Source organism: Felis catus, chromosome C1, assembly GCF_018350175.1.
Source record: "Felis catus isolate Fca126 chromosome C1, F.catus_Fca126_mat1.0, whole genome shotgun sequence".
Lineage (NCBI taxonomy): Eukaryota > Metazoa > Chordata > Mammalia > Carnivora > Felidae > Felis > Felis catus.
The window spans coordinates 193,417,132-193,441,906 of NC_058375.1; the positions used below are offsets into that span (position 1 = coordinate 193,417,132).

Sequence of the window (24,775 nt, forward strand, 5' to 3'; positions counted from 1 at the left end):
TGATGTCCCATAACTAGTTCATGGTAAAGTTAGTATCCAAGTTTGACTCCCAAAACTAGCTCTTGGGAATTCAGGAGCAATGTTTTCAACAGAAAACCACCTGGATGGTTATGGTAAACTGTCACCGTGCCAACTGAAGTATTTGAAAAGCCATAATGATTATTTACGGGAATTTGAGTTTGTTGTTGCTGCTGCCTCCCCACCCCCAACTGCTGTTGCTTCTTAATTGTAAAATTGTGTTCTGTGAATCCTTGAATGGAGGTTTATAATGGAGGGCAAGGGGGAGATAGAAAAATTCTGATTACAGCCTTTAAGATTAAATAAATATTAAAAGTGAAGAGTTGTGAAGAATAGAATTCAAGATAGATGGAACAAAATTTGAAAATTTGTGAAGAACAAAATGATGAAGCAGGTGGAAAGAGTGAGCTGTGGAGCATGGAAACCATGGAGAAGAATCTGGAACATGGGCAGTGGAGTGGTGGCCTGGGAGAGTCTGATGGTAAGACTTGGCTTAGAATGGACCCGTTTGACTTCCTGGAAAGAAAAGATGATTTCCTGAAAAGAAAAGATGATTTCCTGGAAAGAAAAGAGTTTGGAATTTATATTTAAGACCGGGTTTATCTTATGTTCTCAGGACCCTGGGAGGGTGAGGTAGGTGGCCACAAAGTCAGAGTGAGAGAGGGTAAGTTTCAAAGATGGAGTCTAGTAGATTCTCAAAGGGAGCGGGGATCTGGGCTGGTTTGCAGCATTCCCCTGCCACGTGGGACATAGAGTGAAGGTTTTCTAGAATGCCTAATAGAGTCCAAAGGGTATGAGGACATGAACTGTATTTGTGAGCTCTATCAACAATTCCCAATTCCCACCTTTGAAACCAATGTAAGCTGGGAGTAGGCGAGCTCAGGCAGAAAGGTAACAATCCCTTGGAGGATATGGGTCAAAGCAGCCTCAAGATGCATAGTGTGAGTGTTACTGTAAAGGGTGAAGGTTGTGACTTTCAAATGCAAGGATGGGCACTAGAGGAGCCATGCTGCACACTGTTCATTATCTCTGCGTATAGCTAGGTTGATCTAAGATATTTAAGACCAATGGGATGATGATATCCTTGTATGTCTGCAGACACTGAGAGAGGGACAGAGGAACACAGGAAGTCAGCCAACAAGATTAGAAACAGCTCTCTTGTTTCTATCCTAATGGAGATTAATCAACCAAAAAATGACTCATACACAATGGCAAGGAAAAAACACAAAGGATGTCACAAAGAGTTGGTTGAGAACTCATAAGTAAATAGGGGCCGAGCTTGAAGATGAAGTGGAGGACATATCTGAAGAAATATGTGAAATGTATCTTACTTCTGAACTTGAAGTTTCATAAATTAGCAATGGATCTGTCACATGTTGCAAGATGGAGGAAGAAGACAGGGGCTCTGATAAAAGTCACAGTGCAAATCCTGGATTCCCCACCCGCAGGGGCCTCACTGGCTCCGTGAACACAGACTGATTATCATGCCTTTATTCACCTGCTCTTATGAAATGCTCACAATGTGTTACAACGCTCTCAAGCCCTGCTTTTTGAGTAAGATTTACGTTGGCTTAGTAAGCATTTTGGCTACAAAATAAGTTTTCAGAGCATACACTGTCTAGCAGAGTATATTTAAAAGGTACAACATAATCTCTTTTTAAAATAAGTTTTTTAAAGTTTATTTATTTTGAGAAAAAGAGAGAGAGAGAGAGAGAGAGAGAGAGAGAGAGAAAACCAAGCAGGCTCTGCACCATCGGCATAGAGCTCCACGCAGGGCTCAAACCCATGAACTGTGAGATCACGACTTGAGCTGAAATCAAGAGTTGGACACTTAACCAACTGAGCCACCCAGGCGCCCCAATAATCTCTTAATATATATGATTTTGGAAAAGGCTTTTAAACCATATTTGCCTTTTTTCTGGTGAGCACTGGGTGGAGCTCTTATCTAAATTAAGTAAAAGCATTGTCTAAGGGAAAGAGAAGGGAGCTACTTTAAAGAGTTTGGAATTTATATTTATTTAGTCCCGGTGGTACAAAAGACATTCAACTTTTCACTAAAAACGAATAAATAGGCGTGTGGCTGCCTCAGCAGGTAGAGCATGTGACTCTTGATCTCAGGGGGTGAGTTCAAGCCCCATGCTGGGTGTAAAGCTTAGTTAAAAAAACAAATAAAGAAAAATGGGTCTTCCTTTTAAAAAAATAAATAGATAAGTAACTTTAAAAAAAAAAAAGAGGAAGAAATACAGGAGCCAAAAATCCGTAAGAAAGATGTGAGAACCATGATACAGAGAGAGGATTTGTGAATGGAAAGCTGTCTTGTTAATAATAAATTCAGCAGACCGTTTAAGCTTAGCTAGGTTCTAAGGATTTCTTCATGTTCTAAAAACTTTGTTTCTAAGCAAGGTAAAGATCTCCTTGGTCTTCAGGTAGTTCCAGCCGGCCTAATCAACAACACTGGAAAAAAAAGTGGGGGGAGCGATCATTGTCTCACATCCACTGGGTTTATCTGTGGCTTTACTGGGGCAGGGTTGTTCTGGGAATCCTCCCGCAGTCAGATTACTTCTCTGCCTGGAGAAAGACAGATACCATAGGTTTTCACTCATATGTGGATTCTGTGAAACTTAACAGAGAACCACGGGGGAGCGGAAGGGGAGGAAGTTACAGAGAGGGAGGGAGGGAGGGAGGCAAACCATAAAAGACTTAAATATTCAGAACAAACGAGGGTTGATGGGGGGGGTGGGGAAGAGGGGAAAGTGGGTGATGGGCATGGAGGAGGGCACCTGTTGGGATGAGCCCTGAGTGTTGTATGGAAACCAATCTGACAATAAATTATATTTAATATAGAAAAAAAAAGATTACTTATCTGCCTGTGCCTAGGGTTAGTTCAATTTGAGGAGAAGTTGGGAGACCCATCTTGACCCTGGATTCAGACCTTGTTTTCCAATCAAGCTTCATCATTATTAAAATACTGGGCATATTTGACTAATCTAGAATAAATAAGTCAAAAAGCATATGTAAGTTGACAAAACCTACAGAAGAAAAAGAAATGAAGAAGAAAAAAATTATTGGAAGAAAAATTCCAAGAAGAAAAAAAATTATTGGAAAGTGATGTAATTAATTCAGAACCTTTGGGAACGTGGCCCAGGCATTAGCATTTTTAAAAGCTCTGTGGATGATTCTAATGTACAGCCAGACATGAGAAACAGTGATCTATACTCTACTGGATTTAGGGGATACCACTGCTCGTTAGCCCAGAGTTTCTCAAATTGGTATGTACATAAGAATCATCTAGCAGGGCTCCTGGGTGGCTAGGCGGTTAAGTGTCTGACTTCGGCTCAGGTCATGATCTCGCGGTTGATGGGTTCGAGGTCCACGTGGGACTCTCTGCTGACAGCTCAGAGCCTGGAGCCTGCTTTGGATTCTGTGTCTCCCTCTCTTTCTGCCTCCCCCCCACTCACACTCTATCTCTGTCTCTCTCAATCTCTCTCTCAAAAATAAACATTTAAAAAGAAGAAGAAGAAGAACCATCTAGGGCTCTTGTTAAAATGCAGATTCTGACTCAGCGTGTCTGGGTTGAGGTCTGAGATTCCACATTTTTAGCAAGCTCCCAGGACATCCCTGGGCGGCTGGTGTGCAGACCACACTTTGGGAAGAAAGGCTTTCACCCACTGTTTTCCAAATGTTCAGTGTCATAAGCCTTGCCAGGGGAGCATGTTAACTCTACAGGTGCGCAGGGAACTCCCTGGAGATCCTGATTCACCAGGTCTAGGCATCTCTGTGTTGAAAGTGCCCGGGTGATTCTCAAGGCCTGTGTGGTGGAGAAAGGCTGTCCTAACTTAATCTGGGTGGTTGATTGTGCACCAGGCCTTTGCTACTCTCACTAAAGCCTGAAAGTCCTTAATCTCTCTCTTAATAATTGTAAATGTGGGTTCATAAGCACCACACGATTTTTTTTTAGTATTCATTACAGTTTTCCAGATTTTCCTTTTAAGTTTATTTATTTTTTAAGTAATTTCTACACCCAGTGTAGGCTCAAACTCACAAGCCCAAGATCAGGAGTTGCACACTCCTCCAACTGAGCCAGCCAGGTGCCCCCCAAAATTTTTGATGAACCCGGTAGATAGTGCTCTCTAGTGTAATGGTCAGAAAACCGAAAGTGGTATGAAACAACAATTCGATTCCACTTTCCTAATTATGTTTGCATTGTTCCTGCTGAATTCCATGTTTCCAGATTCATCTGCTCTTTTTTTTAATTAAAAAAAATGTTTAATGTTTGTTTTTGAGAGAGAGACAGAGTGTGAGCAGGGGAGGGACAAAGTGAGGGAGACGCAGAATCGGAAGCAGGCTCCAGGCTCTGATCTGTCAGCACAGAGCCCGATGCAGGGCTCAAACTCCCAAACCGCGAGATCATGTGAGCCAAAGTCGGTTGCTTAACTGATTAAGCCACGCAGGCATCCCTGGATTTATCTACTCTTAAGAATTAGCTAGGGGTGGGGCGCCAGGGTGGCGCAGTCAGTTAAGCGTCCGACTTCAGCCAGGTCATGATCTCGAGGTCCCTGAGTTCGAGCCCCGCGTCAGGCTCTGGGCTGATGACTCGGGGCCTGGAGCCTGTTTCCGATTCTGTGTCTCCCTCTCTCTCTGCCCTTCCCCCGTTCATGCTCTGTCTCTCTCTGTCCCAAAAATAAATAAAAACATTGAGATTAAAAAAATTAAAAAAAAAATAAAAAAAAGAATTAGCTAGGGGTGCCTGGGTGGCTCAGTCAGCTGACTTTCTGAGTCGACTTCAGCTCAGCTCACCATCCCAGGTTTGTGGGATTGAGCCCTGTGTTTGGCTCTGCCATAGATGTGGAACCTGTGGAACCTGTTTGGGATTCTCTCTCTGTCTCTTCCTTTCCCCTGCTTGCTCTCTTTCTCTCTAAAAAGAAAAAAATAAGAACTAGCTAAAAAGTCAGTACCATTTGTTTTTTAAACACCTCTTTTATCTTTTTACGTGAAATTAAATTTTTTTTAAATAAAAGAAAAATCTTTTACTGTGTAAGCCATCAAACTTTTGGCATAATTTACTAGTCCTCCCTCCCATGCATTCATTTTAAAGCTGGGGTGCCCAAGGCTTCACTGATATACACACCCTGGGGGATCCTATCCCATCTTGTGACTTTCAATACCATCTACCCTCTGATAATTTGCAAACGTTGATCTCCAGCCCATGCCTCTCTTCTGAACCCCAGGCTGGTTGCCTGGTTAACCGCTAAGCAGTTATCTGGTCAACAACTCCATCTGATGTTCCTGGACATTTCAAACTCTTCCTGCACAAAATGGGACACCTGGTTTCCCTCCCCAAACGTGCTTCTCCTGCAGTTGTCTCTGTTTGGGTTGAAGAGAACTCCATCCGCCCAATGGCATAGGACAACCCTCTCCTGCACCTTGAATCCAATGGGAATTTTTGTGTTCAGAATGTGTTCAACACGCAACCACTTCCCTCTTGTACAAATGCCACCGCGCTGCCCTAAGCCTATGACCTCTTTTTGGTTTTTGGAGGTTGCAGCAGCTTGCTAGCGGCTGGCTTCTGTTTCCTTCCTCACCTCTTCTTCTTTTCATTTCAAAGTTTCTTCCAACAACTTCAGCAGTCAGCAGTCACAGAAGCAACCATATCACAAAATAATGTATTCTCTCTTCCAATTTTTGTTTTAGAGAAAAAAAATTAGGATTTAAAAAAAAGCTGGAAGTGTTTAGGCAGGAGCTGCGACAAGGGCGCATAATACCACATAATACCACATATCACTGATCAGTGTAAGCAAAGCCACATTATTCCCAGCTTCCTTTCTGCTGAGCCCTTCCAAGGAGACTGAAAGGAAAAGAGGACCACGTGACTGCAGGAAACACACAAGAAATATTTTATTAGCTTCCAGATGGAGAACAAGGTAGAGTAAAAATATTTCAATAGTATTCCGTGGCTCTCCTCAAAGAGCCCACTCGGGCACTCGTGGCCCCCCAGTCGTGGTAGCGCCTGTAGTCCCCCGGTCTCAGCAGGTACTGCCGCCCCCGGTAGTTGGGCATCTCGTAGAGGACCCAGTAGCCCTCCAGCACTTGGAAGGAGTGGATCTCACTGAAGTGGAAGCGGTCGTGAAGCGAGGAGCAGTCCTCGGTGATCTCTACCATCTGGCCCCTGTAGTCTTCTCGCTCATAAATCCTGATCCTGTGGGAGCTGGTCTGTGGGTTCAGCAATTAGCAGATGAGGAAAAGTCAGAAAATCTAGCCCTTAGCAACCAGAGACACAACCCCCAAGGGACTGGACGTTCCCTTCTCTTTTCTACATCAAAGATGACAAATTTTAAAGATAGCCAACACCAGGGCAGCTGTGTGCAACTGAATAGGCTGTATACTGCAGAACTGAAGAAGGTGTCATTCGCGTAAAGAGACGCATGGTGCTCCCTAGAGCTAAGACCACAACCTATATGAACCATACATACTGGCCCTAGTTAGTATCATTCTTTTTTTTTTTAATGTTTATTTATTTTTGAAAGAGAGTGACAGAGCCTGAGTGGGGAAGGGGCAGAGAGAGACGGAGAGACACAGAATCCAAAGTAGACTTCAGACTCCGACCTATCAGCACAGAGCCCGACACGGGGCTCAAACCCACTGACCTGAGCCGAAGTCGGATGCTCAACTGACTGAGCCACCTAGGCACCCTTAGTTAGTATCATTCTTAAGTAATAATTTATGTATATTTTATATATATCATATACATTTTAAATTTGTTTATTTTATATATTTATTAAATTTATTAATTAAATTTATTATTCATATATTATAAATTTATATATTATATACTATTTATATATAAGTAATAATTTATATATATTTATTTAAATAAATTTTTCAAAATGATCCCTGGAAAAAAAAGTTATAATTTTGAATCTCAACAGTATTAGAAGAAGCTAGTGGGAAAGGAAGTCAAGTTGCTTTTCCTTCAGGGGAAGTCACAGACTGGTGGCAATTCAAGAAGGAAGTCCAGTCCAGGCAATCCTTAGACCCTCCCCTTCTCCTTTAAGCCCTGCTTCTCTAAGATCCTGAAAAGCAAGAGCCATCACAAAGATCAGCTTCAATTCTCAGCTCTAGGATATGCTCCTGCAAATCTGCTTTAGGCAATAAACAGGAAATTCTCCCGAGCAATATCCTGCAGCATTAAGGGCTGCTAGTGAGGAATCTTCCATGGTCGTCAAGGACCCACGTGTACATCACGTGATTTGGTCGCCACAACAGCCCCACACCTGTTTCTTCTTTTAGGAGAAGCTCGTGACTAGAGCTCTCAGCGTGTCACGTGGAAGGTCGGGGCAGGCACGTGGAAACCAGGTTTTCAGGCTCCTCGTGCTGGGCTGGGTCTTATCAAGGCGTTAAACCCTCCGAGGGGGTTTCAGACGTGGCCGGAGCGGTACCTTTTCCACAGGACTGGGTCGCAGTCAGGTTAGAGAATCCCTAACTGCAGAATTCCAGGCCGCTGGGGCTTTATTTGGGTAACGGCGGGCTTTGCCGGAGCGGCTGGAATCACACTGTCGGCCACTTGTTTTGCCTGATCGGGAAGCAGGGCGGGAGGCTCATGCTAACAGTGGTGGCTGGAGGAGGGGAGGCTTGCCAGGTGCCAGGTGCCCACCTCTCACCCTCGTTCCGGCCCTGTGAGCTAGCCGCCTTCACGAGCCCCATTCTACAGAAGAAGAGAGAGAGAGAGAGAGCCCCAGGAAGTAGCCCAGGCCACCTGATGCAAAGGTGCTAACGTGCTGCTTATTCACCGCTTGGGGCATAGACTCTCTGAAGGGACCGGGTGCCCTACTTTGTCCCAGCAGAGGTGAGTTTACTTGTAGCAAAGCAGAATGAACTTTTAAAAGAGAAGCGTCCCCTCGCATACTCCTGCAGTGGAAGGAAAGCTTAGAGATGTTGGCAAAGGAGAGGAGACCCTGGCGAGAGGCAGCCAAAGGAGGCCGCCACCCTGCACCACGAAGGCCGCCTCCGGAGCACCCCTGTGGCTCCGGGGCCCGGCGGGGCCCGCGGGGCCGGACTCACGTGGGGGATGAGGCGGCAGGAGCGGACCGCGTCGCTGAGGCCCATCCACTGCTGGTAGTCCGGGTAGTCCCCGCGCCGCAGGAAGTACTGGCAGCCGGAGTAGTTGGGCTGCTCGTAGAGCATCCAGCAGCCGCTGTCCACGCGGATGGAGTTGCAGCGGCTGAAATAGGGCTGCAGGTTCGGGTGGTCACTGCTGCACTCGTAGTGGCGGCCCTGGAAGCCCCGGTCCTCGTAGAAGGTGATCTGCAAGGCAAGGGGAGGAAAGGCTCAGAGGCCTGGCCCCCAGCCCCGGGGCGCGGGGGCCCCTCCCGGCCTGCGGCTGCGCTGGGCTCACCTTCCCCATGGCTGGTGGATGGAGGTCAGTGATGGGCCGCCGGCGCGCGGGTCTATATAGCACGAGGGCTGCTGCGTTGGCAAGAACAACACAAAAGGGGCCCGCGGGGTGAGGAGGGGATTTTCTCTCGCTCTTTTCTATATAATGACGGCGGGGGTGGGGTGGGGGACTTATTGTATGTTTCCTCTTAGACTCTCCAGTGCTTTCGAACTGATGACCCGCGTTAAAACTGTCACTTGGTGCCTCTGGGGCCTTTAAATGAAGCCTGTTTAGGAATTTGGAACTGAGCAAAGGCCCTTAGCCAGTTAATAATTGTAATGAGGTATTTGGGTTATCTTTTACAGTTTCAGAATGATCTCCCTTTTGACTACCAAGGCCGGGTAGTGACTGAGACCGAGGTCAGCATAGGCCCCAGCGTGAGGCATCTGGATTAGAGAGCATTTCCTTGGAGTGAGGGTTGGAGCAGGGACAAGAACCGCCTTCTCCACAATACGTTTGAAATTAGATGGGATTTCCCTCCAAGAGGTCCCCTCTCTGAACCTACAGGCTGGCAAGTGGCTACAGCAGATATGCTGACACACTTGAGGAGGGGTGACAGGGGCTTGGACCCCGAGGAAGCGTGCTGTGTAGGCACCTGGCCTCTGCTCTGCTCCCTGGGCACTGGGCAGGACCAGGGCCATCTCTGGAGCCTCAGCTGGGGTACCTCTGGCCAGGAAACCCTCACCTTTGGAATTCATGAGGTGCAAGTTTGTTGTTCTTACTTTGTAGCTTTCTATTTAACTAATAATTTTACAAAGTAGGTGCTAAGCTAATTAGTTCTAGCTGCTGATGAATACAAGTTGACATGCAAATACAACAAGTTAAAAATCCTACAATCTTAACCTTTCCTAGCCCTGGGCAAGCCGTGGTTGCTCTGTAGTTAAGGCTCTGACTCTGCCAAGACCCCCACCTCTACCCCTGGTGGCTCCTTCAGAGCAGAGTTTAACTCAGCTCTCTTTAGAGCAGAGTTTCTCAGCCTCATACTATCTTGACATTCTGGGTCAAAAAATTCTGTGGTGGGGTAGTTGTCCTGTGCATTTAAGGATGCTTAACAGCATCACTGGCGTCAACCCACAAGATATTAGTAGTAGTATTCTCCTAGTTGTGATAGCCAAAAATATCTCGAGACATTAGAAATGTTCCTTGGGGAAGCAAAATCAACACTGGTTGAAAACCACTGCTTGCTTGCTTGCTTTATATATATATATACATATACATATATATATATATATATATATATATATATGTATATATATATAATTTTTTTTTTCAGAGAGAGAGAGAGCACAAGCGGGAGGGGGGCAGAGACAGAGGGAGACACAGAATCAGAAGCAGGCTCCAGGCTCCAAGCTGTCAGCACAGAGCCCGATGTAGGGCTTGAACTCACAAACTGCAAGATCATGACAAGAGCTGAAGTTGGACACTTAACTGACTGAGCCACCCAGGTGCCCCAAAAACCACTGCTTTTGAAGAAGCTGTTCCTCAACTTGATACAACCTGATACCCTCTATCTCATTCCTTAGTTTGGATTGTTGTGACTAAAGTCTACTGCTAAAAAATTGTTTTCCCTGAACAAATTTCATTTGTTGCACACAAGTTTAATAAGCCTTATTCACATTCTTTCCTTTACACATTCTTTTATACAATATTTGGAAACTATGGAGAAACATTTAAAACCATAGTCCTGTGTCAAAAAAGTACTATTAATATGTATTTTAAAACTTCTTTTCAGTTCTGCAAGTGAAAGAATTCTAAAGACCCACTGCACAACAACGTGCATATAGGTAACACTACTGCACGATGGGGTTAAAAATGGTTAAAACGGGGGGCGCCTGGGTGGCTCAGTCGGTTAAGCGTCCGACTTCGGCTCAGGTCATGATCTCACGGTCTGTGAGTTTGAGCCCCGCGTCGGGCTCTGTGCTGACAGCTCAGAGCCTGGAGCCTGTTTCGGATTCTGTGTCTCCCTCTCTCTCTGACCCTCCCCTGTTCATGCTCTGTCTCTCTCTGTCTCAAAAATAAATAAACGTTAAAAAAGTTTTTTTAAAAAAATGGTTAAAACGGTAAAAGAAAAAAAAGATACCTTTGCCCATAGTCCCACCCCTATTAATTTTCACTTCTTTGATCTAATAGTTTCATCTGTAAGAATTTGTCCAAAGGAAATAAAGGTACATGCAAACATTATGTATAGTGATGTTTTATCAGACCATTGTTTATAATATAAAAAAATAGGGCATTAATTCGGTAAACTATAGAGCATCTGTGTGACGAGGTGCTAGGCAGTTACCAAAAATCATGTTCTCAAATGATTTAAGGACATGGAAAATGCTCCCCATATGTTAAGTCTTTTTAAAGTAAGGATATTATACACCGAAAAGTAGAAAATATTGCTGAAGGAAAGAAGATATAAATAAATGGAAATACATCATGTGTTTATGGACTGGAAGACTCAATATTGTTCAGATATCAATACAACCCAAAGTGATCTACAGATTGAATGCAGTCCCTATTGAAATTCCAATGTTTGATTCAGGAATAAAAAGAAATCCCTCCTGAAATTCACATCGAGTCTCAAGGGACCCTAAAACTCAAAAGAATCTTGAAAAAGAAGAACAGAGCTGGAGAACTTGAATTTTCTGATTTCAAAACATATACAAAGCCACAGTGATGAAAACAGCATGGTACTGGCATAATGATAGACACAGGGGCCGGTGGACAAGAATAAAAGACTCCGAAACAAAGCCTCCCCGTGTAGTCAACGGAATTTTGACAAGGTTGGCAAGACCATTCACTGGAAAGAGGGAAGTCTTTTTAATAGATGGTACTGGGGAAAATGAATATCCACATGTGAAAGAATGAAGTTGGACCCTTACCCTACACCATATAAAAAACTGGCTCAAAACGGATTAAATGTAAGAACTAAAACCATAAAACTCTTCAAGGAAAACATAGGGGAAAACTTTCATGACGCTGAACTGGGCAATGATTTCTTCGATGTGACACTAAAGCATGGGCAATAGGTAAATTGGACTTCATCAAAATAAAAACTTCTGTGTGAAAAGGAGTGAAAGATCACGGAATGTGAGAAAATATTTGCAATAATATATCTGATAAGACACTGATATGCAAAGTACATTAAGAACTCCTATAACTCATCAACAACAAGCAAAAAGCAAAAAAACCAAAAAACCAAAAAACATCAATTTTTAATGAAATGAGAGGAACAGACATTTCTCCAAAGAAAATATACAAATGGGCAATAATCATATAAAAAGATGCTCAACATCACTAATCACTGGGGAAATGCAATCAAAATTACAATGGGATACTATTTCATATCTGTGAGGATGGCTCTTGTAAAAAAACAAAAAAAATAACAACCGTTGGTGAGGATGTGGAAAAATTGGGAACGTTGTGCATTGCTGGTGGGAATGTAAAATGGTACTATGGTAGACTGTTTGGAAGTTGCTTAAAAAAGCTAAGCATCTAATTCCCAGATGATCCAGCAATGTCACTTCTGTGCATCTACCCCAAATTGTTGAAAGCAGAGATACAAACAGGTATTTGTGCACCAACATTCACAGCAGCATTATTTACAATAACCAAAAGATGGAAACAACCCAAATACTCCTTGAGGGATGAATGGATGAAAAACATGTGGTATGTGCATTGAATGGAATATTATTCAGCCTTAAAAAGGAATGAAATTCTGACAAATGCCACAGCATGGGCAAACCTCAGGAACACTATGCTAACTGAAATGAGCCAGACAGGATGACTATTATATGATTCCATTTATTTGAGGCACATACGGCAGTCAGATTTATGGAGACAGAAAGCAGAACAGAGGTTACCAGGGGCTACAGAGCAGTGGGAATGGGGAGTCAGTGTTTCATGAGTGCAGAGTTTCAGTTTGGGGTGATGACAAAGCTCTGGAGATGAATAGTGCTGATGTTTGCACAACGTTCTGAATGTGCTTTATGCCACTGAATTGAACACTTAAAAATGGTTATAATGGTAAATTTTAGGTTATGTATATTTTACCACAATTGAAAACATACTTCACGAGCAAAAAGACAAAAATACATCTATATTAATTTTATTAATATTAACTTCTTGATAATTCTACTGAGGTTGTAAGAACAAATTATATTCTAGGAATTAAAAGGGAATTAAACAGCATTTAAAACAGAGTTTATTTTAATTTACAATCCTCTCACTTTATAATGAGAAATAAAAGAATAATTGATATAATTAGTGTCTTAAAATTTTTTTATTAGTACCTTCCCCTCCTTGGGCTTCCTACCTCTTTCTCCCTTAATTCTTTCCATTCCAATTAGCTTATATCACAAAAGCTTATACTCAAGAACCTGATAACATTTCCAGGTCCTCTTTAATCCTGGGAATTTGTGCTCTGGACACCATTGTGTTGGAGGCGACGATGGTTGGGTGTTCGCCTTCACCCAACCTTCCTTGTATGGTGTCCCAGTTGTGCCTAGAAGCTCTCCTATGGTTACCAGTGATACCAGTTTCAGGATGATGCAGGTTCTAAACATGGTGGGAGACAGACAAAACCTAGGGCCCTGCTAGCATTGCTGAGCTGCTGAATCAACCATCCCTAAATCCTGTGCTGTCCTAAGACTTCCTATCACATGAGCTACTAGATTCCCATATCGCTCGTCCATTTGATGTGGGGCTTCTGCTTCTGAAGTGATTCAGATTCATTTTTGGCTGAGAGATTAGGGTGAATTGTGATCAAGCTTTGGAGAAGGAGCTGCTCACCAGGGGGAAGGTGGGGAAGAATACTTCAGGTATGGAAAAGATGTGAGCAAAGACAAAGAGCTGTGAAAATGCTTGGTGTGCTTGGAGGACTCAGGTGGGTCAGGAGAGTCAGGTAATAGGGGATGAAGTAGATGGGCTGGGGCTGGGTTCTTGTAAGAATTGTTTTCCTGTGGACGGTGGAGGAATATCAAAGCTTTTTAAGCAGAGAAACGACTTGATCAGATCAGTCTTTGAACATACACACCAATCCTCCTTTCTAAAATTCTAGTAATGAGAACACAAGACAGAGCAGAAAGTAGAAGAACCAATGTAAGTGAATGCAACATCCAAAATGTTGAGGGCCTTGAATAGAAGAAAAAGGTGGAGAAAGGACAAATTAGTTCTCTGCCTGAACTGAGACGTCCATCTTCTCTTGCCCTCAGACACTAGCTCTCCTGGTTCTCAGGCCTTTGGACTCGGACTGAATTATAATATAACACCTCCTGGCTCTCCCATTTACAGATCGTGGGTCTTCTCAGTCTCCTTTAGGGAGCCAATACTTACCATAAATCTCGTATTCTCTCTCTCTCTATCGGTCAGAGCCTGATCAATAAACATTGTTTCAGGGGCTTGACCACATTAAGGCCAGCATTTCTGAAACTGTGGCATTTCCCCCACACTTGTCGCCTCTTGGGTATAAAATGCCTGAAAGAGGAAAGAACTGTGGCACCAGGGGCAGCCACTCCTTTTCATCAGGAAGGCAAAAGTTTTTCCAGAACCATCTCTTCTCTCTCCATCAGCATTCTTTCACTTATGTTTCCATATCCAGAGAGTGTCACGTGACAGCCTCAGTTAGCAAGAGACTCTGCCAGAGATTCATGAACTCAATGTGTACATACAGTTTAGGGGATTCAAAACCTTCTGAAGCCCATCATGGTAACCTAGCTTCAGGATCCCTGTGTGTGTGTGTGTGTGTGTGTGTGTGTGTGTGTGTGTGTGTGTGTGTGTGTTTTCAGAATCCCTGTTTTAAAAAGTGGGTCCCGCTATCTCTGAACCTCAGTTTTCACATCCTCACACCTCAGAGAAAAACCGAAATCTAAACAGATTTTTAATAATCTGTTTTGAAGCAACAGCTTGTTTAAAGACCAGAGAATCACATGAGACAATGTATTGCAAAAATGTTTTGCCAATTGTAAAGTTGTACTTAACACGAAGGCACGTTTTTATTGTGAGAGGTGTGTTTTATTTGTTATGGATCACACATCTTGGTTTCCGCTTGTGCTGTGTGGTTGTGCGTATGTGTGTGTGAGTGAATAAAACAATAAAATAAGAGGAGGACAAAAGAAAAACACAAGAAAATCAATGCCAGGAGCACACAGAAAATATTTTATTAGTTTCCAGATGGAGAATAAGGAGGAGTAAAAATATTTCAATAGTAATCCATGACTCTCCTCAAAGAGCCCACTCGGGCACTCGTGGCCCCCCAGTCATGGTAGTGCCTGTAGTCCCCTGGCCTCAGCAGGTACTGCCGTCCCCGGTAGTTGGGCATCTCGTAGAGGACCCAGGAGCCCTCCAACACATGGAGGGAGTAGATCTCATTGAAGTGCAAGCGGTCTTGAAGAGACGGGCAGTCCTCAGTGATCTCTACCATCTGGCCTCTGTAATCTTCCCTCTCGTAGAGCCTGATCCTGTGGGAGCCAGCCTGACCCATCCAGAGATGGAAAGAGGAGAAAAGCAAACTATGAAATGGATGTAACACATTCAGGCAGTCCAGCTCAAGGTATTTTGTAATATAGGATAAGCCTTAACTAATTCTCCATATTAACATACTCTCCATTTTCAAAGGTGGAAATTTGGTACCTTTTCAAGACCATAAAGTGTGACGGAAAGAATTAAGAAGGAAATTCCACTCTTTCTGTGTTCAAAATTTCCCAGGATAAACTATTAACCGAGTTCAGTATACCCCACCAGAGAGAAACCCAAACCTTTAACAGCTTATTACTACTTTTTCCATTTGGGGGAAATATTTTTGATTTTACAAGCAGGTGTCTTTGAACAGTAAAAGCAGCCTATGAAATGAATGATCTTGCATTGGATTTAAAATAAATCTTGGAAAAATCACCAAGGACTTGGATGTTTCTGTTTCTGTGGAAAGCAAAGTTAAGCATCTTAAGTCTCTCAGAAATCATTGATTCTCATTGAATCATTTATGAATACAATAAGGAAAAATGAGAAAGAAAAATCAGTAAGCCCAAGGACTCGTTTTTCAAAAACCTTAGTGTTTTAAAAAAACACGTATTTGAAATATACATGGGTATGTGCATACAATTTCTCTGTGTTTCTCTCCATTGAGAGAAAGCACTTTTATTTGTATAGGTCCGGTAAATCAAAATATGCAAGTGGGGAGCAAAAGAGAGAAAAGTCTTTTAAACATTAACCCTTGTAAAAGTTTCCTTTACAATGCCTCACCGCTCAGTGACTACGGTATATTCTAGCAGCTCATTACTCTTCTATGGGATATTAGTGCTTTTTCTACAACTCCATTGTAAGTTGTTCCAGGACAGGACCCATGGCTTTTACATGTCCAGGCCAGCCAACACATTGTTGCTGAGTAAATATTTGTTGATTCACTGGTGCCTGGGTAACACTTTGCTTCTGTCTGGGGCAAATGACATCGAGCTACTCTACCATAGCTGGTCTTTTGTCCAGACTCAATTATTCTTGATGATCACTACTCCCGATGGTTAGCCTTTGCTTGAAACTACCCATTCTGTGTCCTGTCACGGGGCTGGACTCACGTGAGGGATGAGGCGGCAGGAGCGGACCGCGTCGCTGAGGCCCATCCACTGCTGGTAGTCCGGGTAGTCCCCGCGCGGCAGGAAGTACTGGCAGCCCAAGTAGTTGGGCTGCTCATAGAGCATCCAGCAGCCGCTGTCCACGCGCACCGAGTTGCAGCGGCTGAAATAGGGCTGCAAGTTGGAGTGGTCACTGCTGCACTCGTAGTGGTGGCCCTGGAAGCCCCGGTCCTCGTAGAAGGTGATCTGCAAGGCAAGGGGAGGAAAGGCTCAGAGGCCTGGCCCCCAGCCCCGGGGCGCGGGGGCCCCTCCCGGCCTGCGGCTGCGCTGGGCTCACCTTCCCCATGGCTGGTGGATGGAGGTCAGTGATGGGCCGCCGGCGCGCGGGTCTATATAGCACGAGGGCTGCTGCTGCGTTGGCAAGAACAACACAAAAGGGGCCCGCGGGGTGAGGAGGGGCTCATTGTGCTCTTTTTTCTCTTTGCTGTCAAAGTCCACCGGCTCATTGTGGGTTTTGGTCTCATTCTCTCTGGAGTATTCGGGTTGCTATCACTGTCTGATGCTATTGACACTGTTTGAAAAAAAAAAAAAGTAATTTGGAACATTGTTTATTTAATAATAGAAGCAGAGCTTCAGCCATTTCATATATAGTCGATCCTTCTACTTGTATAGGTTGGGGAAAAACAACAAAACGTAACTGAAGGAGCAAAAAAGAAAAAAAAAAGCAGAGTCTTAATATGGTCAGTATAAAATTAATCTGCGAGAACTATCATATGACATATGTGCCACGATATTGTACTAATTGTGAATAGGAAGAGCATGACCTTAGCTAAATGTTGAAAATTCCAAAGTAGTTCTTTAAGAGAATTTCCTTATTGAAGGGTGTAAGTTACTGGAATGTTTTATCAAGGGAATTTACAAAGCTTCGGACTTGCAGGTACGCCAAACAATAGCAACGACAATAAAAACACACCAGCAAGCACAGATCTGAGGTGTCTGGTCGGAATTCGTTACAGTCCTGTCTGGAGGTAGACTGAGGATTAGATGTTTCAGCGTGGCCAATTGTAATTCAAAAGGGAGAGCAGTGTTAAGAGGCTTCATCTCAGAAAGAAGAATGAAAAGGGAAATTCCTAAGTTGGAGGAAATAAGAAAAAGTGAAAACACAAAAACCGATGGCCTCTCAGGTTATTATGCAATAAAACCCAATTCCTAGAAAACCCATTTCTGGTAGGAATCCCGATACCCCTTTTTCTCTGGGGAACAAGAGTACACAAAGCTTTTGACTCAAAGGAGATTAACTGCGTGAACACAAAGAGAAGTTATAGCTAAAATGGTGTGGGGAGAGGAAGGAATAAATCTGGAAGCTGAGACTCTAGGAAGACTTTAGAAAGTATTTATTAGCCTGGAAGAGAATAGTTTGATGGGCTGGAAAGAGCACTGGAGTGGAAGATGACCTATGCCTTTGGCCTCTTTCATGTCCAAAGAATTATTCACAGTCCTGTGTTGTCTCATGGAAATACTTTGTCTTGACTTTGGGTCATAAGTCTTTGTAAGTCTGTATTTGTGAATAAACACCAACTAACGTACAATATGATGATTTCCGTTCTTGTTAACCACTAGATAAAGGCATATGTTTGCAAAATTACTTCTGTTTACAGAGTGGAAAAATAAGCAGAATAAAAAATCATCATTTTAATTAATAATTTAAAAATTAATCATTAACAAAATAAAAAGGTTAAAATTGTCGTTTTGCTCAGAGTTGTTTCTGCGGGGAGAGTGTTGAGAGGTAAAAATAGTAAAACATGAGAAAGAACCAAATGCAGAGCCCCAGGGAACACCCAGAGGAGCATGGTGGGAGTGGGCGGTGGGGACCACCAATACAATTACAAATTTATGATACATGTAGAGGACCAAACAAGAGAGTTGGGTTTGGTATTTTCATTGACTACGAAGAGAAAAGGCTTTATTTCAGCCTGGAGAGACAAGGAAAAAGAAAGAAAAACCAACTCACAGTTTTCACAGAGCTGAAAAGTGATTGGCTCGGGCCAAATGTGCCTTGATTTTAATGCTCTACAGAGAATTCCTGGATTGACAAATGTGTGTCAGACCAAAGCCTCAAATTGCACTTAGTGTGCTAAGTGAACATAAGCTAAGACTTGAGAATCCTCACGCCTGTGGCACTGAAGCAGAGGTCTGTACAAGTTGCCTGGAATGACTGATGGGGACTGTCTTTGGAGGGAGAATAAGAGATAAGGGTCAGGCACCCTCAGTCCTGAGCTCTAGTCTGGGAAGTAGTCCTTTGTCACTCCCGAAATATTCAGGTGGTTTCAAACAAAAGTGAAGGCAAAAGAGACGAGTTCAGGTTAAATTTTACTGCACGCAGAGTCAAAGATTTTTGTAGCTGCTGTAAATATCAGTCTACAGAATGAAGTGTATGAGAAGTACCCCTCTCCTTATTTTCTATTGTTGAAATATTTCATGAATCTAAGTCTCATTCCACTAGGATGGACAGAAAATTGAACTGCAGTCATTGTTGGGGTTTTGTCTTCTCACTTTCCCAGGCTCTACGGTTGGGTTCTGTGGGCATTTCATGGCGGTATTGGGTGTGCTGGGAAGTCCCGTGTTAGCCATTGGTGGTGGCTGTCCCCAGCTTTCACACCAGCGTGGAAATGAGCATTGGCAGCCCCGAGGGCTGTGGGAACTGGGATGTGTTTTATTTGGCCGGCACAATGTTTAGATGTTTTTCATGACGCTTTAGGTTGGTTCGCATAACCCATAGCTCCCCATACTCGTCATCACTCCTTGTTGTCTATAGGAAGTTGTTTTATTTTATTTACATCATTTCTCAGGCCCCTGAGGTCATTGAGCTGCAGCCTCAAACAAGAGTTTTCAAACTCTGCTCAGTTTTTGCCAGATGAAAACACTATACATAGAGCAAAATCCCAAGCAATCTTCCTTGGTCTGAGCCATAGTTTACTAGGAGCTTGTGTATCTTGGGGTATTAAAGTGTCCTTTTGTAAATGTCTCTTCTTTTGTAAAATGATGTATGAAGAGATGGTGCTTAGTTTTACAATTTTGCTGTCTTGTTTAAATTTTAAGTGTCCTTGCTTGGCAAAACAAAAATTGGCAATCTTATGTTGGTCTCTATTTAAAGAAAACCGGTCTGGGAAACCTAAGCTACTGAGAATCATTTGATTTGATATCATGATTTGAGCCATTTGGTATCATAAGAAATATGTAAATAAATATTACTCCATTTATTTTCCCTAGAAATTTGTCCCCGGATGACTTTAAAGTACTAAATAAAAGTACTTGATAAACAAAAGTGATTATATATGTATTATTTAGTACCTGAAAAGTACTTGACTTTAAAAAGTAATTACATACTTATGTTTAACGTAAGCATCTCATATTTCTGGGTAGAGCTCTGTGGTGGTAGGGACAATGCCTTTCATTTGTTTGGGTTGTTTCATCCCCAGTACTAACATATGACAGGCCTATGGTAGGTGCTTAGAAAACGGTGAAGATACTAACTCAAAAAAGTTAGGATCTTTGGGTGGCCAGTAATTGGGCAGAGTCTAATAAAATTAAAAATAACTTGTGCTTTGATTGGGCGGTCTCACTTCTAGGTCTCTATCCTCCAAAAGTTATGGCATGTGTAGATAAAGGTACATGTGCAATGATATTCTTTGCAGCCTTGTTTGTAAAAGGAAACTTGGACAAGCCCAGTCACCAATGGGTAAATGGTAAAATAATCTAGGGGGTCTTCAAATAACGGAACGCACTGCAGCCATTAAATAGAATAAGATATGTATCTAGATCTATGTCCGTATCATTTTTCATGGTAAAAGCAAGCTGCAGACTAATATGTGCAAGTAAGTAAATAAATAAAAAGCATGCATTTCATGAGATGTCAATATAAACAGGGAAAAAATTCAAGAAGGGTGCCCACCAAGTGTAAAGCAGGGTTGGGGAATAGGGGCGCCTGGATGGCTCAGTCGGTTGAGTGTCCAACTTCGGCTCAGGTCATGATCTCACAACTCATGAGTTTGAGCCCCGCGTCGGGCTCTGTGCTGACAGCTCAGAGCCTGGAGCCTGCTTCGGATTCTGTGCCTCCCTGTCTCTCTGCCCCTAACCCACTCGCATTCTGTCTCTGTCTCTCTCAAAAATAAAATAAACATTAAAAAAAAAGCGCTAGGAAATAAAGAGTGGGATCAGAAGGACCCTCTCTACTTCTTTCTTTATAGAGTTTGTAAAGTAGTAGGATTATAGGAGGCTTTTCTTCAGAGGAAAAATTTTAAAAATAAATTAATTCTCTACTAATGGAAAGATTTTCAATTTTTTTCAACATGCAAGGCTTTACTTGTGAGCAAGCGGGTTTTACTTCAATCAAAGTCTATTTAAAATATTTACATATACCTCATTAATTGCTCTACATTAGCTGCACTTCAGGTAGGGTTTGGCCCAGGGGATATACTGGCCAAGAGGTGCACCGGGGGCTGGAGCCATTTTAGAAAAGGAAGGGGGATCTATGACCCACCCAAAAGTATGGCAATGTCCACTGGCAGCTTTGACATTAGTCATGTAATGCTGTGCTCAAAAGTAAACAATACTACAATTCCTTATGTAGCCTAAACAGGCTTTTTGCCAAATGGGCTTCTCTTCACTGCTCATCTGGGACCTCCTATGGCTTCCACTCACCTGCTGGGTCAGAAGGAAACTCCTAGAATGCTGTTCCTCAGGACCCTCACCTGAACGCCTCCCTCCTCACCAGTCACCCTCTCCCATTTTTCTACCTTGACTTCCCTTTCCTTCTTAGACAGGCTACCTCATCCCTCCACCCCCACGTGGGAGCCTGTTCCAGACTCATTCTACCTTGAAGTGCTTCTAGAACTGAGCCCTCCCCCACCTAGTCACACCTCAACCTTTAACAGGGAGCCTTTAGAGGTAAATTAATTGGCACACAATGAAAGAAAAACAGAAGTCAGCAGTTGCCAACAATACAGACTAAATACTTTATTAGGTTCCAAATTGAGAAAATGGTAGTGTGAACCTATTTTAGTATAAATCCACCACCCTCCTCAATGCGCCTGCCTTAGCATCCACGGCCCCCCAGTCGTGGTACCGCCTGTATTCTTGGGGCCTCAGCAGGTATTGCCGCCCCTGGTAGTTGGGCATCTCATAGAGGACCCAGCAGCCCTCCAGCACGTGGAGGGAGCGGACCTCACTCAGGTGGAAGCGGTCCTGGATGCAGGAGCAATCCTCGCTCAGCTCCATCATGAGGCCTTTGTGGTCCTCTCTCTCATACAGTCGCAGCCTGTGAGAGCTCGTCTGCTTGGTCCACAAAGACAAGGAGCAGAAGAAGCAACCAAACAACAGATGAATTTGGTAGGTTGGGGGATGGGACTACCAGTGTCAAAACTGAGACTCTGAGATTGCTGCATATGCTGTGGATAGCTCTGTGTTCTACCAGCATTTAACAAATATTTGCATATTCAATTTTTATTTCATATCTGGGAAATATAAATTTTAAGAGGTTCTAAGTCTGGGTTAGAATGCATTAAGAATTCAAATATCTAGACTCCTAATTCCCTAATTTCCATTGATTCCTAGGTGATAAGTCAAATGTATATCTTGGGGAAAAATTCAAAGTATTTTAACTAGTATTATTTGAATATGAGTATCATCTCCCCAACTTATATACATATAAATGTACAAATAAAGTTGGACTTTTAAAATTACATACTTCAGTGAAAATTGGTTTAATTAGTCACTTGGAACCAGAATTCAACCGCTTTTCAAAATCAAGGGCAATTCCCTTCTCCAAAGTTGGACACAAACTTAGAATAGCCTGTATTAACAACAGAGTTTCCATTTTTACAAGTCTGTGGTGGAACCTATCTAATTCATTCATCGTCAGTTCTTTACTACTAATGAAAATTACAATTTAAAAAATTTTTAATTAATTTGTTCGAAATACTACCTTCTTGCGTCCAACCAGCTCCTCATTCGCAAGTTTCGGTCTCTATCTCTGGATATTACATTTGTTACATAATGGTAACACAACTTTGTAATTGACATAATGGTAGCAAAAATTAAAACTAAGGCCGACTCTTCCCATGAGTGCATTCTTCTCATATTCTCTGCTGTTTCTGTGCATTTATCTCTCTGGGCTTAGGCAGCAACTAAAGCCCACTCTACCCTTCCGTGTCTTTAAAAGAAAACCTGCCTCACGTTAACCCCCCAGTAATCCAGTGAGGACATTCAGGCACCGTGATGGAAATGAGGTCGGACTCACCTGGGGGATGAGACAGCAGGAGCGGACCGCGTCGCTGAGGCCCATCCACTGCTGGTAGTCCGGGTAGTCCCCGCGCCGCAGGAAGTACTGGCGGCCCGAGTAGTTGGGTTGCTCGTAGAGCATCCAGCAGCCGCTGTCCACGCGGATGGAGTTGCAGCGGCTGAAATAGGGCTGCAGGTTGGGGCAGTCGCTGCTGCACTCGTAGCAGCGGCCCTGGAAGCCCCGGTCCTCGTAGAAGGTGATCTGCAAAGGAAGAATAATTCTGAATTAAGTCAGTTGCTCCCAACAGATCTGGTACAGAGGCATTTTCTCTCTCTTGATGTCTCTTTTTCTTTAACTTGTATCCTGCTCACCTTCCCCATGGCTGGTTGACACGGATGTGCGAGCTCAGTGCGCTGGGCCGGCAGCGCCGCGGGTCTATATAGCCAGGCTGCTGCTGCGTTGGCAAGAACAACACAAAAGGGGCCCCCGGGGGTGAGTAAGGGGATTTTATGGATCTCTTTTACACGCTGCATTCAGTGGAAATGCCTGTAGAGTTTGCCCTCATTCTCTGGTATATTCTAACGCTGTTCTGAATGCGTCCTGGTTGAGTCCCTAGAGTTGCTTTTATGTGGATTCTTAGTATTTTCTAAATTTATCAGCACCTCAATCTGAACTTTTGACCTGAAATTCATGTCGCTACGGATATGATTCAGTTATGCCCCGTGTAATTTCTACGGGAAAATCTATGCCTTTATAGCAGTGCCCCCCCACTTCCAGGGGCTGTGATGTGGAATGCCACAAACATGGCCTAATTTTCCTTGATGACAGAGGCCACTGTGACTTAACATTTTTTTTCCTTTATACGATTAGCCAGTCTGGTGCAGGACACAGGTTTGGTTTCTGATCTTTGCTAGTTTTGACTGTGGTGATCTGATGCTTTAAGACATAGCTACTACTCCCTTGGTGGGCGTACTTCATGTACGAGAAATCAGCCCCTGCAAATCAACTTGTCATAAGAACCAAGGGAAAGGTTTGTTTCTAGGGGCTCTGGGCCCAAGACTACGAAGTATATTGTTTTTTGGCCTACTTCCCTTTGTTGGGCCCGGGGAGGCAGTAAAGCTTTGCACGCTCAGAATGTCCACTGATGAGCCACATGAACTTGGCAAGCCACGTGACCTCTCAGAACCTGCGTTATTTCATGGTACTTATCTCATGGGATATAGTAAGTTGAAAAAGAAAGAAAGAAGAAAACGAGACAGGTATTTGCCTACAGAAGCTGTCCTGGCATTCAGAGCTAGGGCATGTTTTTCCTCTGTTAGACGGGAGAGAGAGAGAGAGAGAGAGAGAGAGAGAGAGAGAGAGAGAGAGAGAGTCTCTCGAGAGGAAGAGAGAGAGGGGAACGAGGGAGAGCCCCCTCCCTGCTCTCGCTCTCTCCTCCCCCTCGCTCTCCCTCTGTCTCTCTCCCTCTCACTTGAGAGCTGCCTCACAGAATACCAGCTGCCGGCAGGGTTCCTCTGAGATCAGGATGCAGTGAGACAAAATAAGGTCACTTCACAATGTTAAGCACACGCGAAAGCAAAGTCACCGTGTCACCCACACAATACCAAACACCACCCCTCTCAGCCACCACAATTAACTGTAGCTTCATCCTTCTTCTAGGCTACCCTCCCCATGAGTAGATTTATTGAGATGTCGAATCATAACATTACCTCCACTTTCTGACAACATCCAGTTTAGACTGAACTCCTGCTTCTTCAGACTCTTCCCCAAATCACCCAACCAAAGTACGGATCCCATAATAACATCCTTTGCTGAGACCCCCCCGTGCTTTCCTATGGTGTGTGTTTTCCCTTGCTGTGACAAGTAATAAAACCAACTTGTTTTGTGACAGGTATTCTGGGGGTCTTTGGCTGAGGGACACTGACATGAATACATGGGATTATGTGTGCAATGTGTTTGGCACCCACTTGGCACAAATGAGCATTAAGTACATGTCTCCTGTTAGTAATAGTGTGACAATACTGACTTCAGCCTATTAATCTCTCAAACATACGCAATCCTCTCAAAGATGCCTGAAAAATTTCTTTGCTATGAATCCATTTTGCATATATATGTGTATATACATGTATATATATATATATATATATATATATATATATATATATATATATGGAGGGGGCACTTTAGAAATCATCTAGTGGCTTTCATTTGGTGGCTTTCAAACTCCAGTGAGCATAAGAATCACCTGTGCTTGTTAAAACTGCAAATTGTCAGGTCCTCTCCTCTCCTGAGATTTTGCATGATTAGATGTGGAAAAGACTCCAGGAATCTGTATTTCTAACCCACACCAGATCATTCTTGCATCAAACTTTAAAAAATACTACTCTGGTTTACTCTTTTTTTTTTTTTGTAAAGAAAACATGTTTTAGCCACCTCCAGCTAATGTTTTATTAACACTTACGCATCATTTTCCTTAAACACGTAGGCAGAAGA

General features: G+C 43.3%; 3 protein-coding genes across 3 annotated transcripts; all 3 read right to left on the reverse strand.

Moving 5' to 3' along the window:
- Positions 1-5,889: 5,889 nt before the first annotated feature.
- On the reverse strand, positions 5,890-8,540 carry LOC101092631 (gamma-crystallin F). Its single transcript, XM_003991078.4, has 3 exons — positions 8,411-8,540; positions 8,077-8,319; positions 5,890-6,228 (listed from the first exon to the last, which is right to left on the reverse strand). The coding sequence occupies exons 1-3, from the start codon at positions 8,417-8,419 to the stop codon at positions 5,956-5,958; spliced, it is 525 nt and encodes a 174-aa protein (XP_003991127.1). The 5' UTR covers positions 8,420-8,540; the 3' UTR covers positions 5,890-5,955.
- Positions 8,541-14,566: 6,026 nt separating this feature from the next.
- On the reverse strand, positions 14,567-16,458 carry LOC101092875 (gamma-crystallin D). The gene is made up of 3 exons (XM_003991079.4): positions 16,340-16,458; positions 16,006-16,248; positions 14,567-14,909 (listed from the first exon to the last, which is right to left on the reverse strand). The coding sequence occupies exons 1-3, from the start codon at positions 16,346-16,348 to the stop codon at positions 14,637-14,639; spliced, it is 525 nt and encodes a 174-aa protein (XP_003991128.1). The 5' UTR covers positions 16,349-16,458; the 3' UTR covers positions 14,567-14,636.
- Positions 16,459-20,993: 4,535 nt separating this feature from the next.
- Positions 20,994-22,783, reverse strand: LOC101093129 (gamma-crystallin C). Its single transcript, XM_003991080.3, has 3 exons — positions 22,654-22,783; positions 22,301-22,543; positions 20,994-21,333 (listed from the first exon to the last, which is right to left on the reverse strand). Exons 1-3 carry the CDS (start codon positions 22,660-22,662, stop codon positions 21,061-21,063), a joined length of 525 nt encoding a protein of 174 aa, XP_003991129.1. The 5' UTR covers positions 22,663-22,783; the 3' UTR covers positions 20,994-21,060.
- Positions 22,784-24,775: the final 1,992 nt, after the last annotated feature.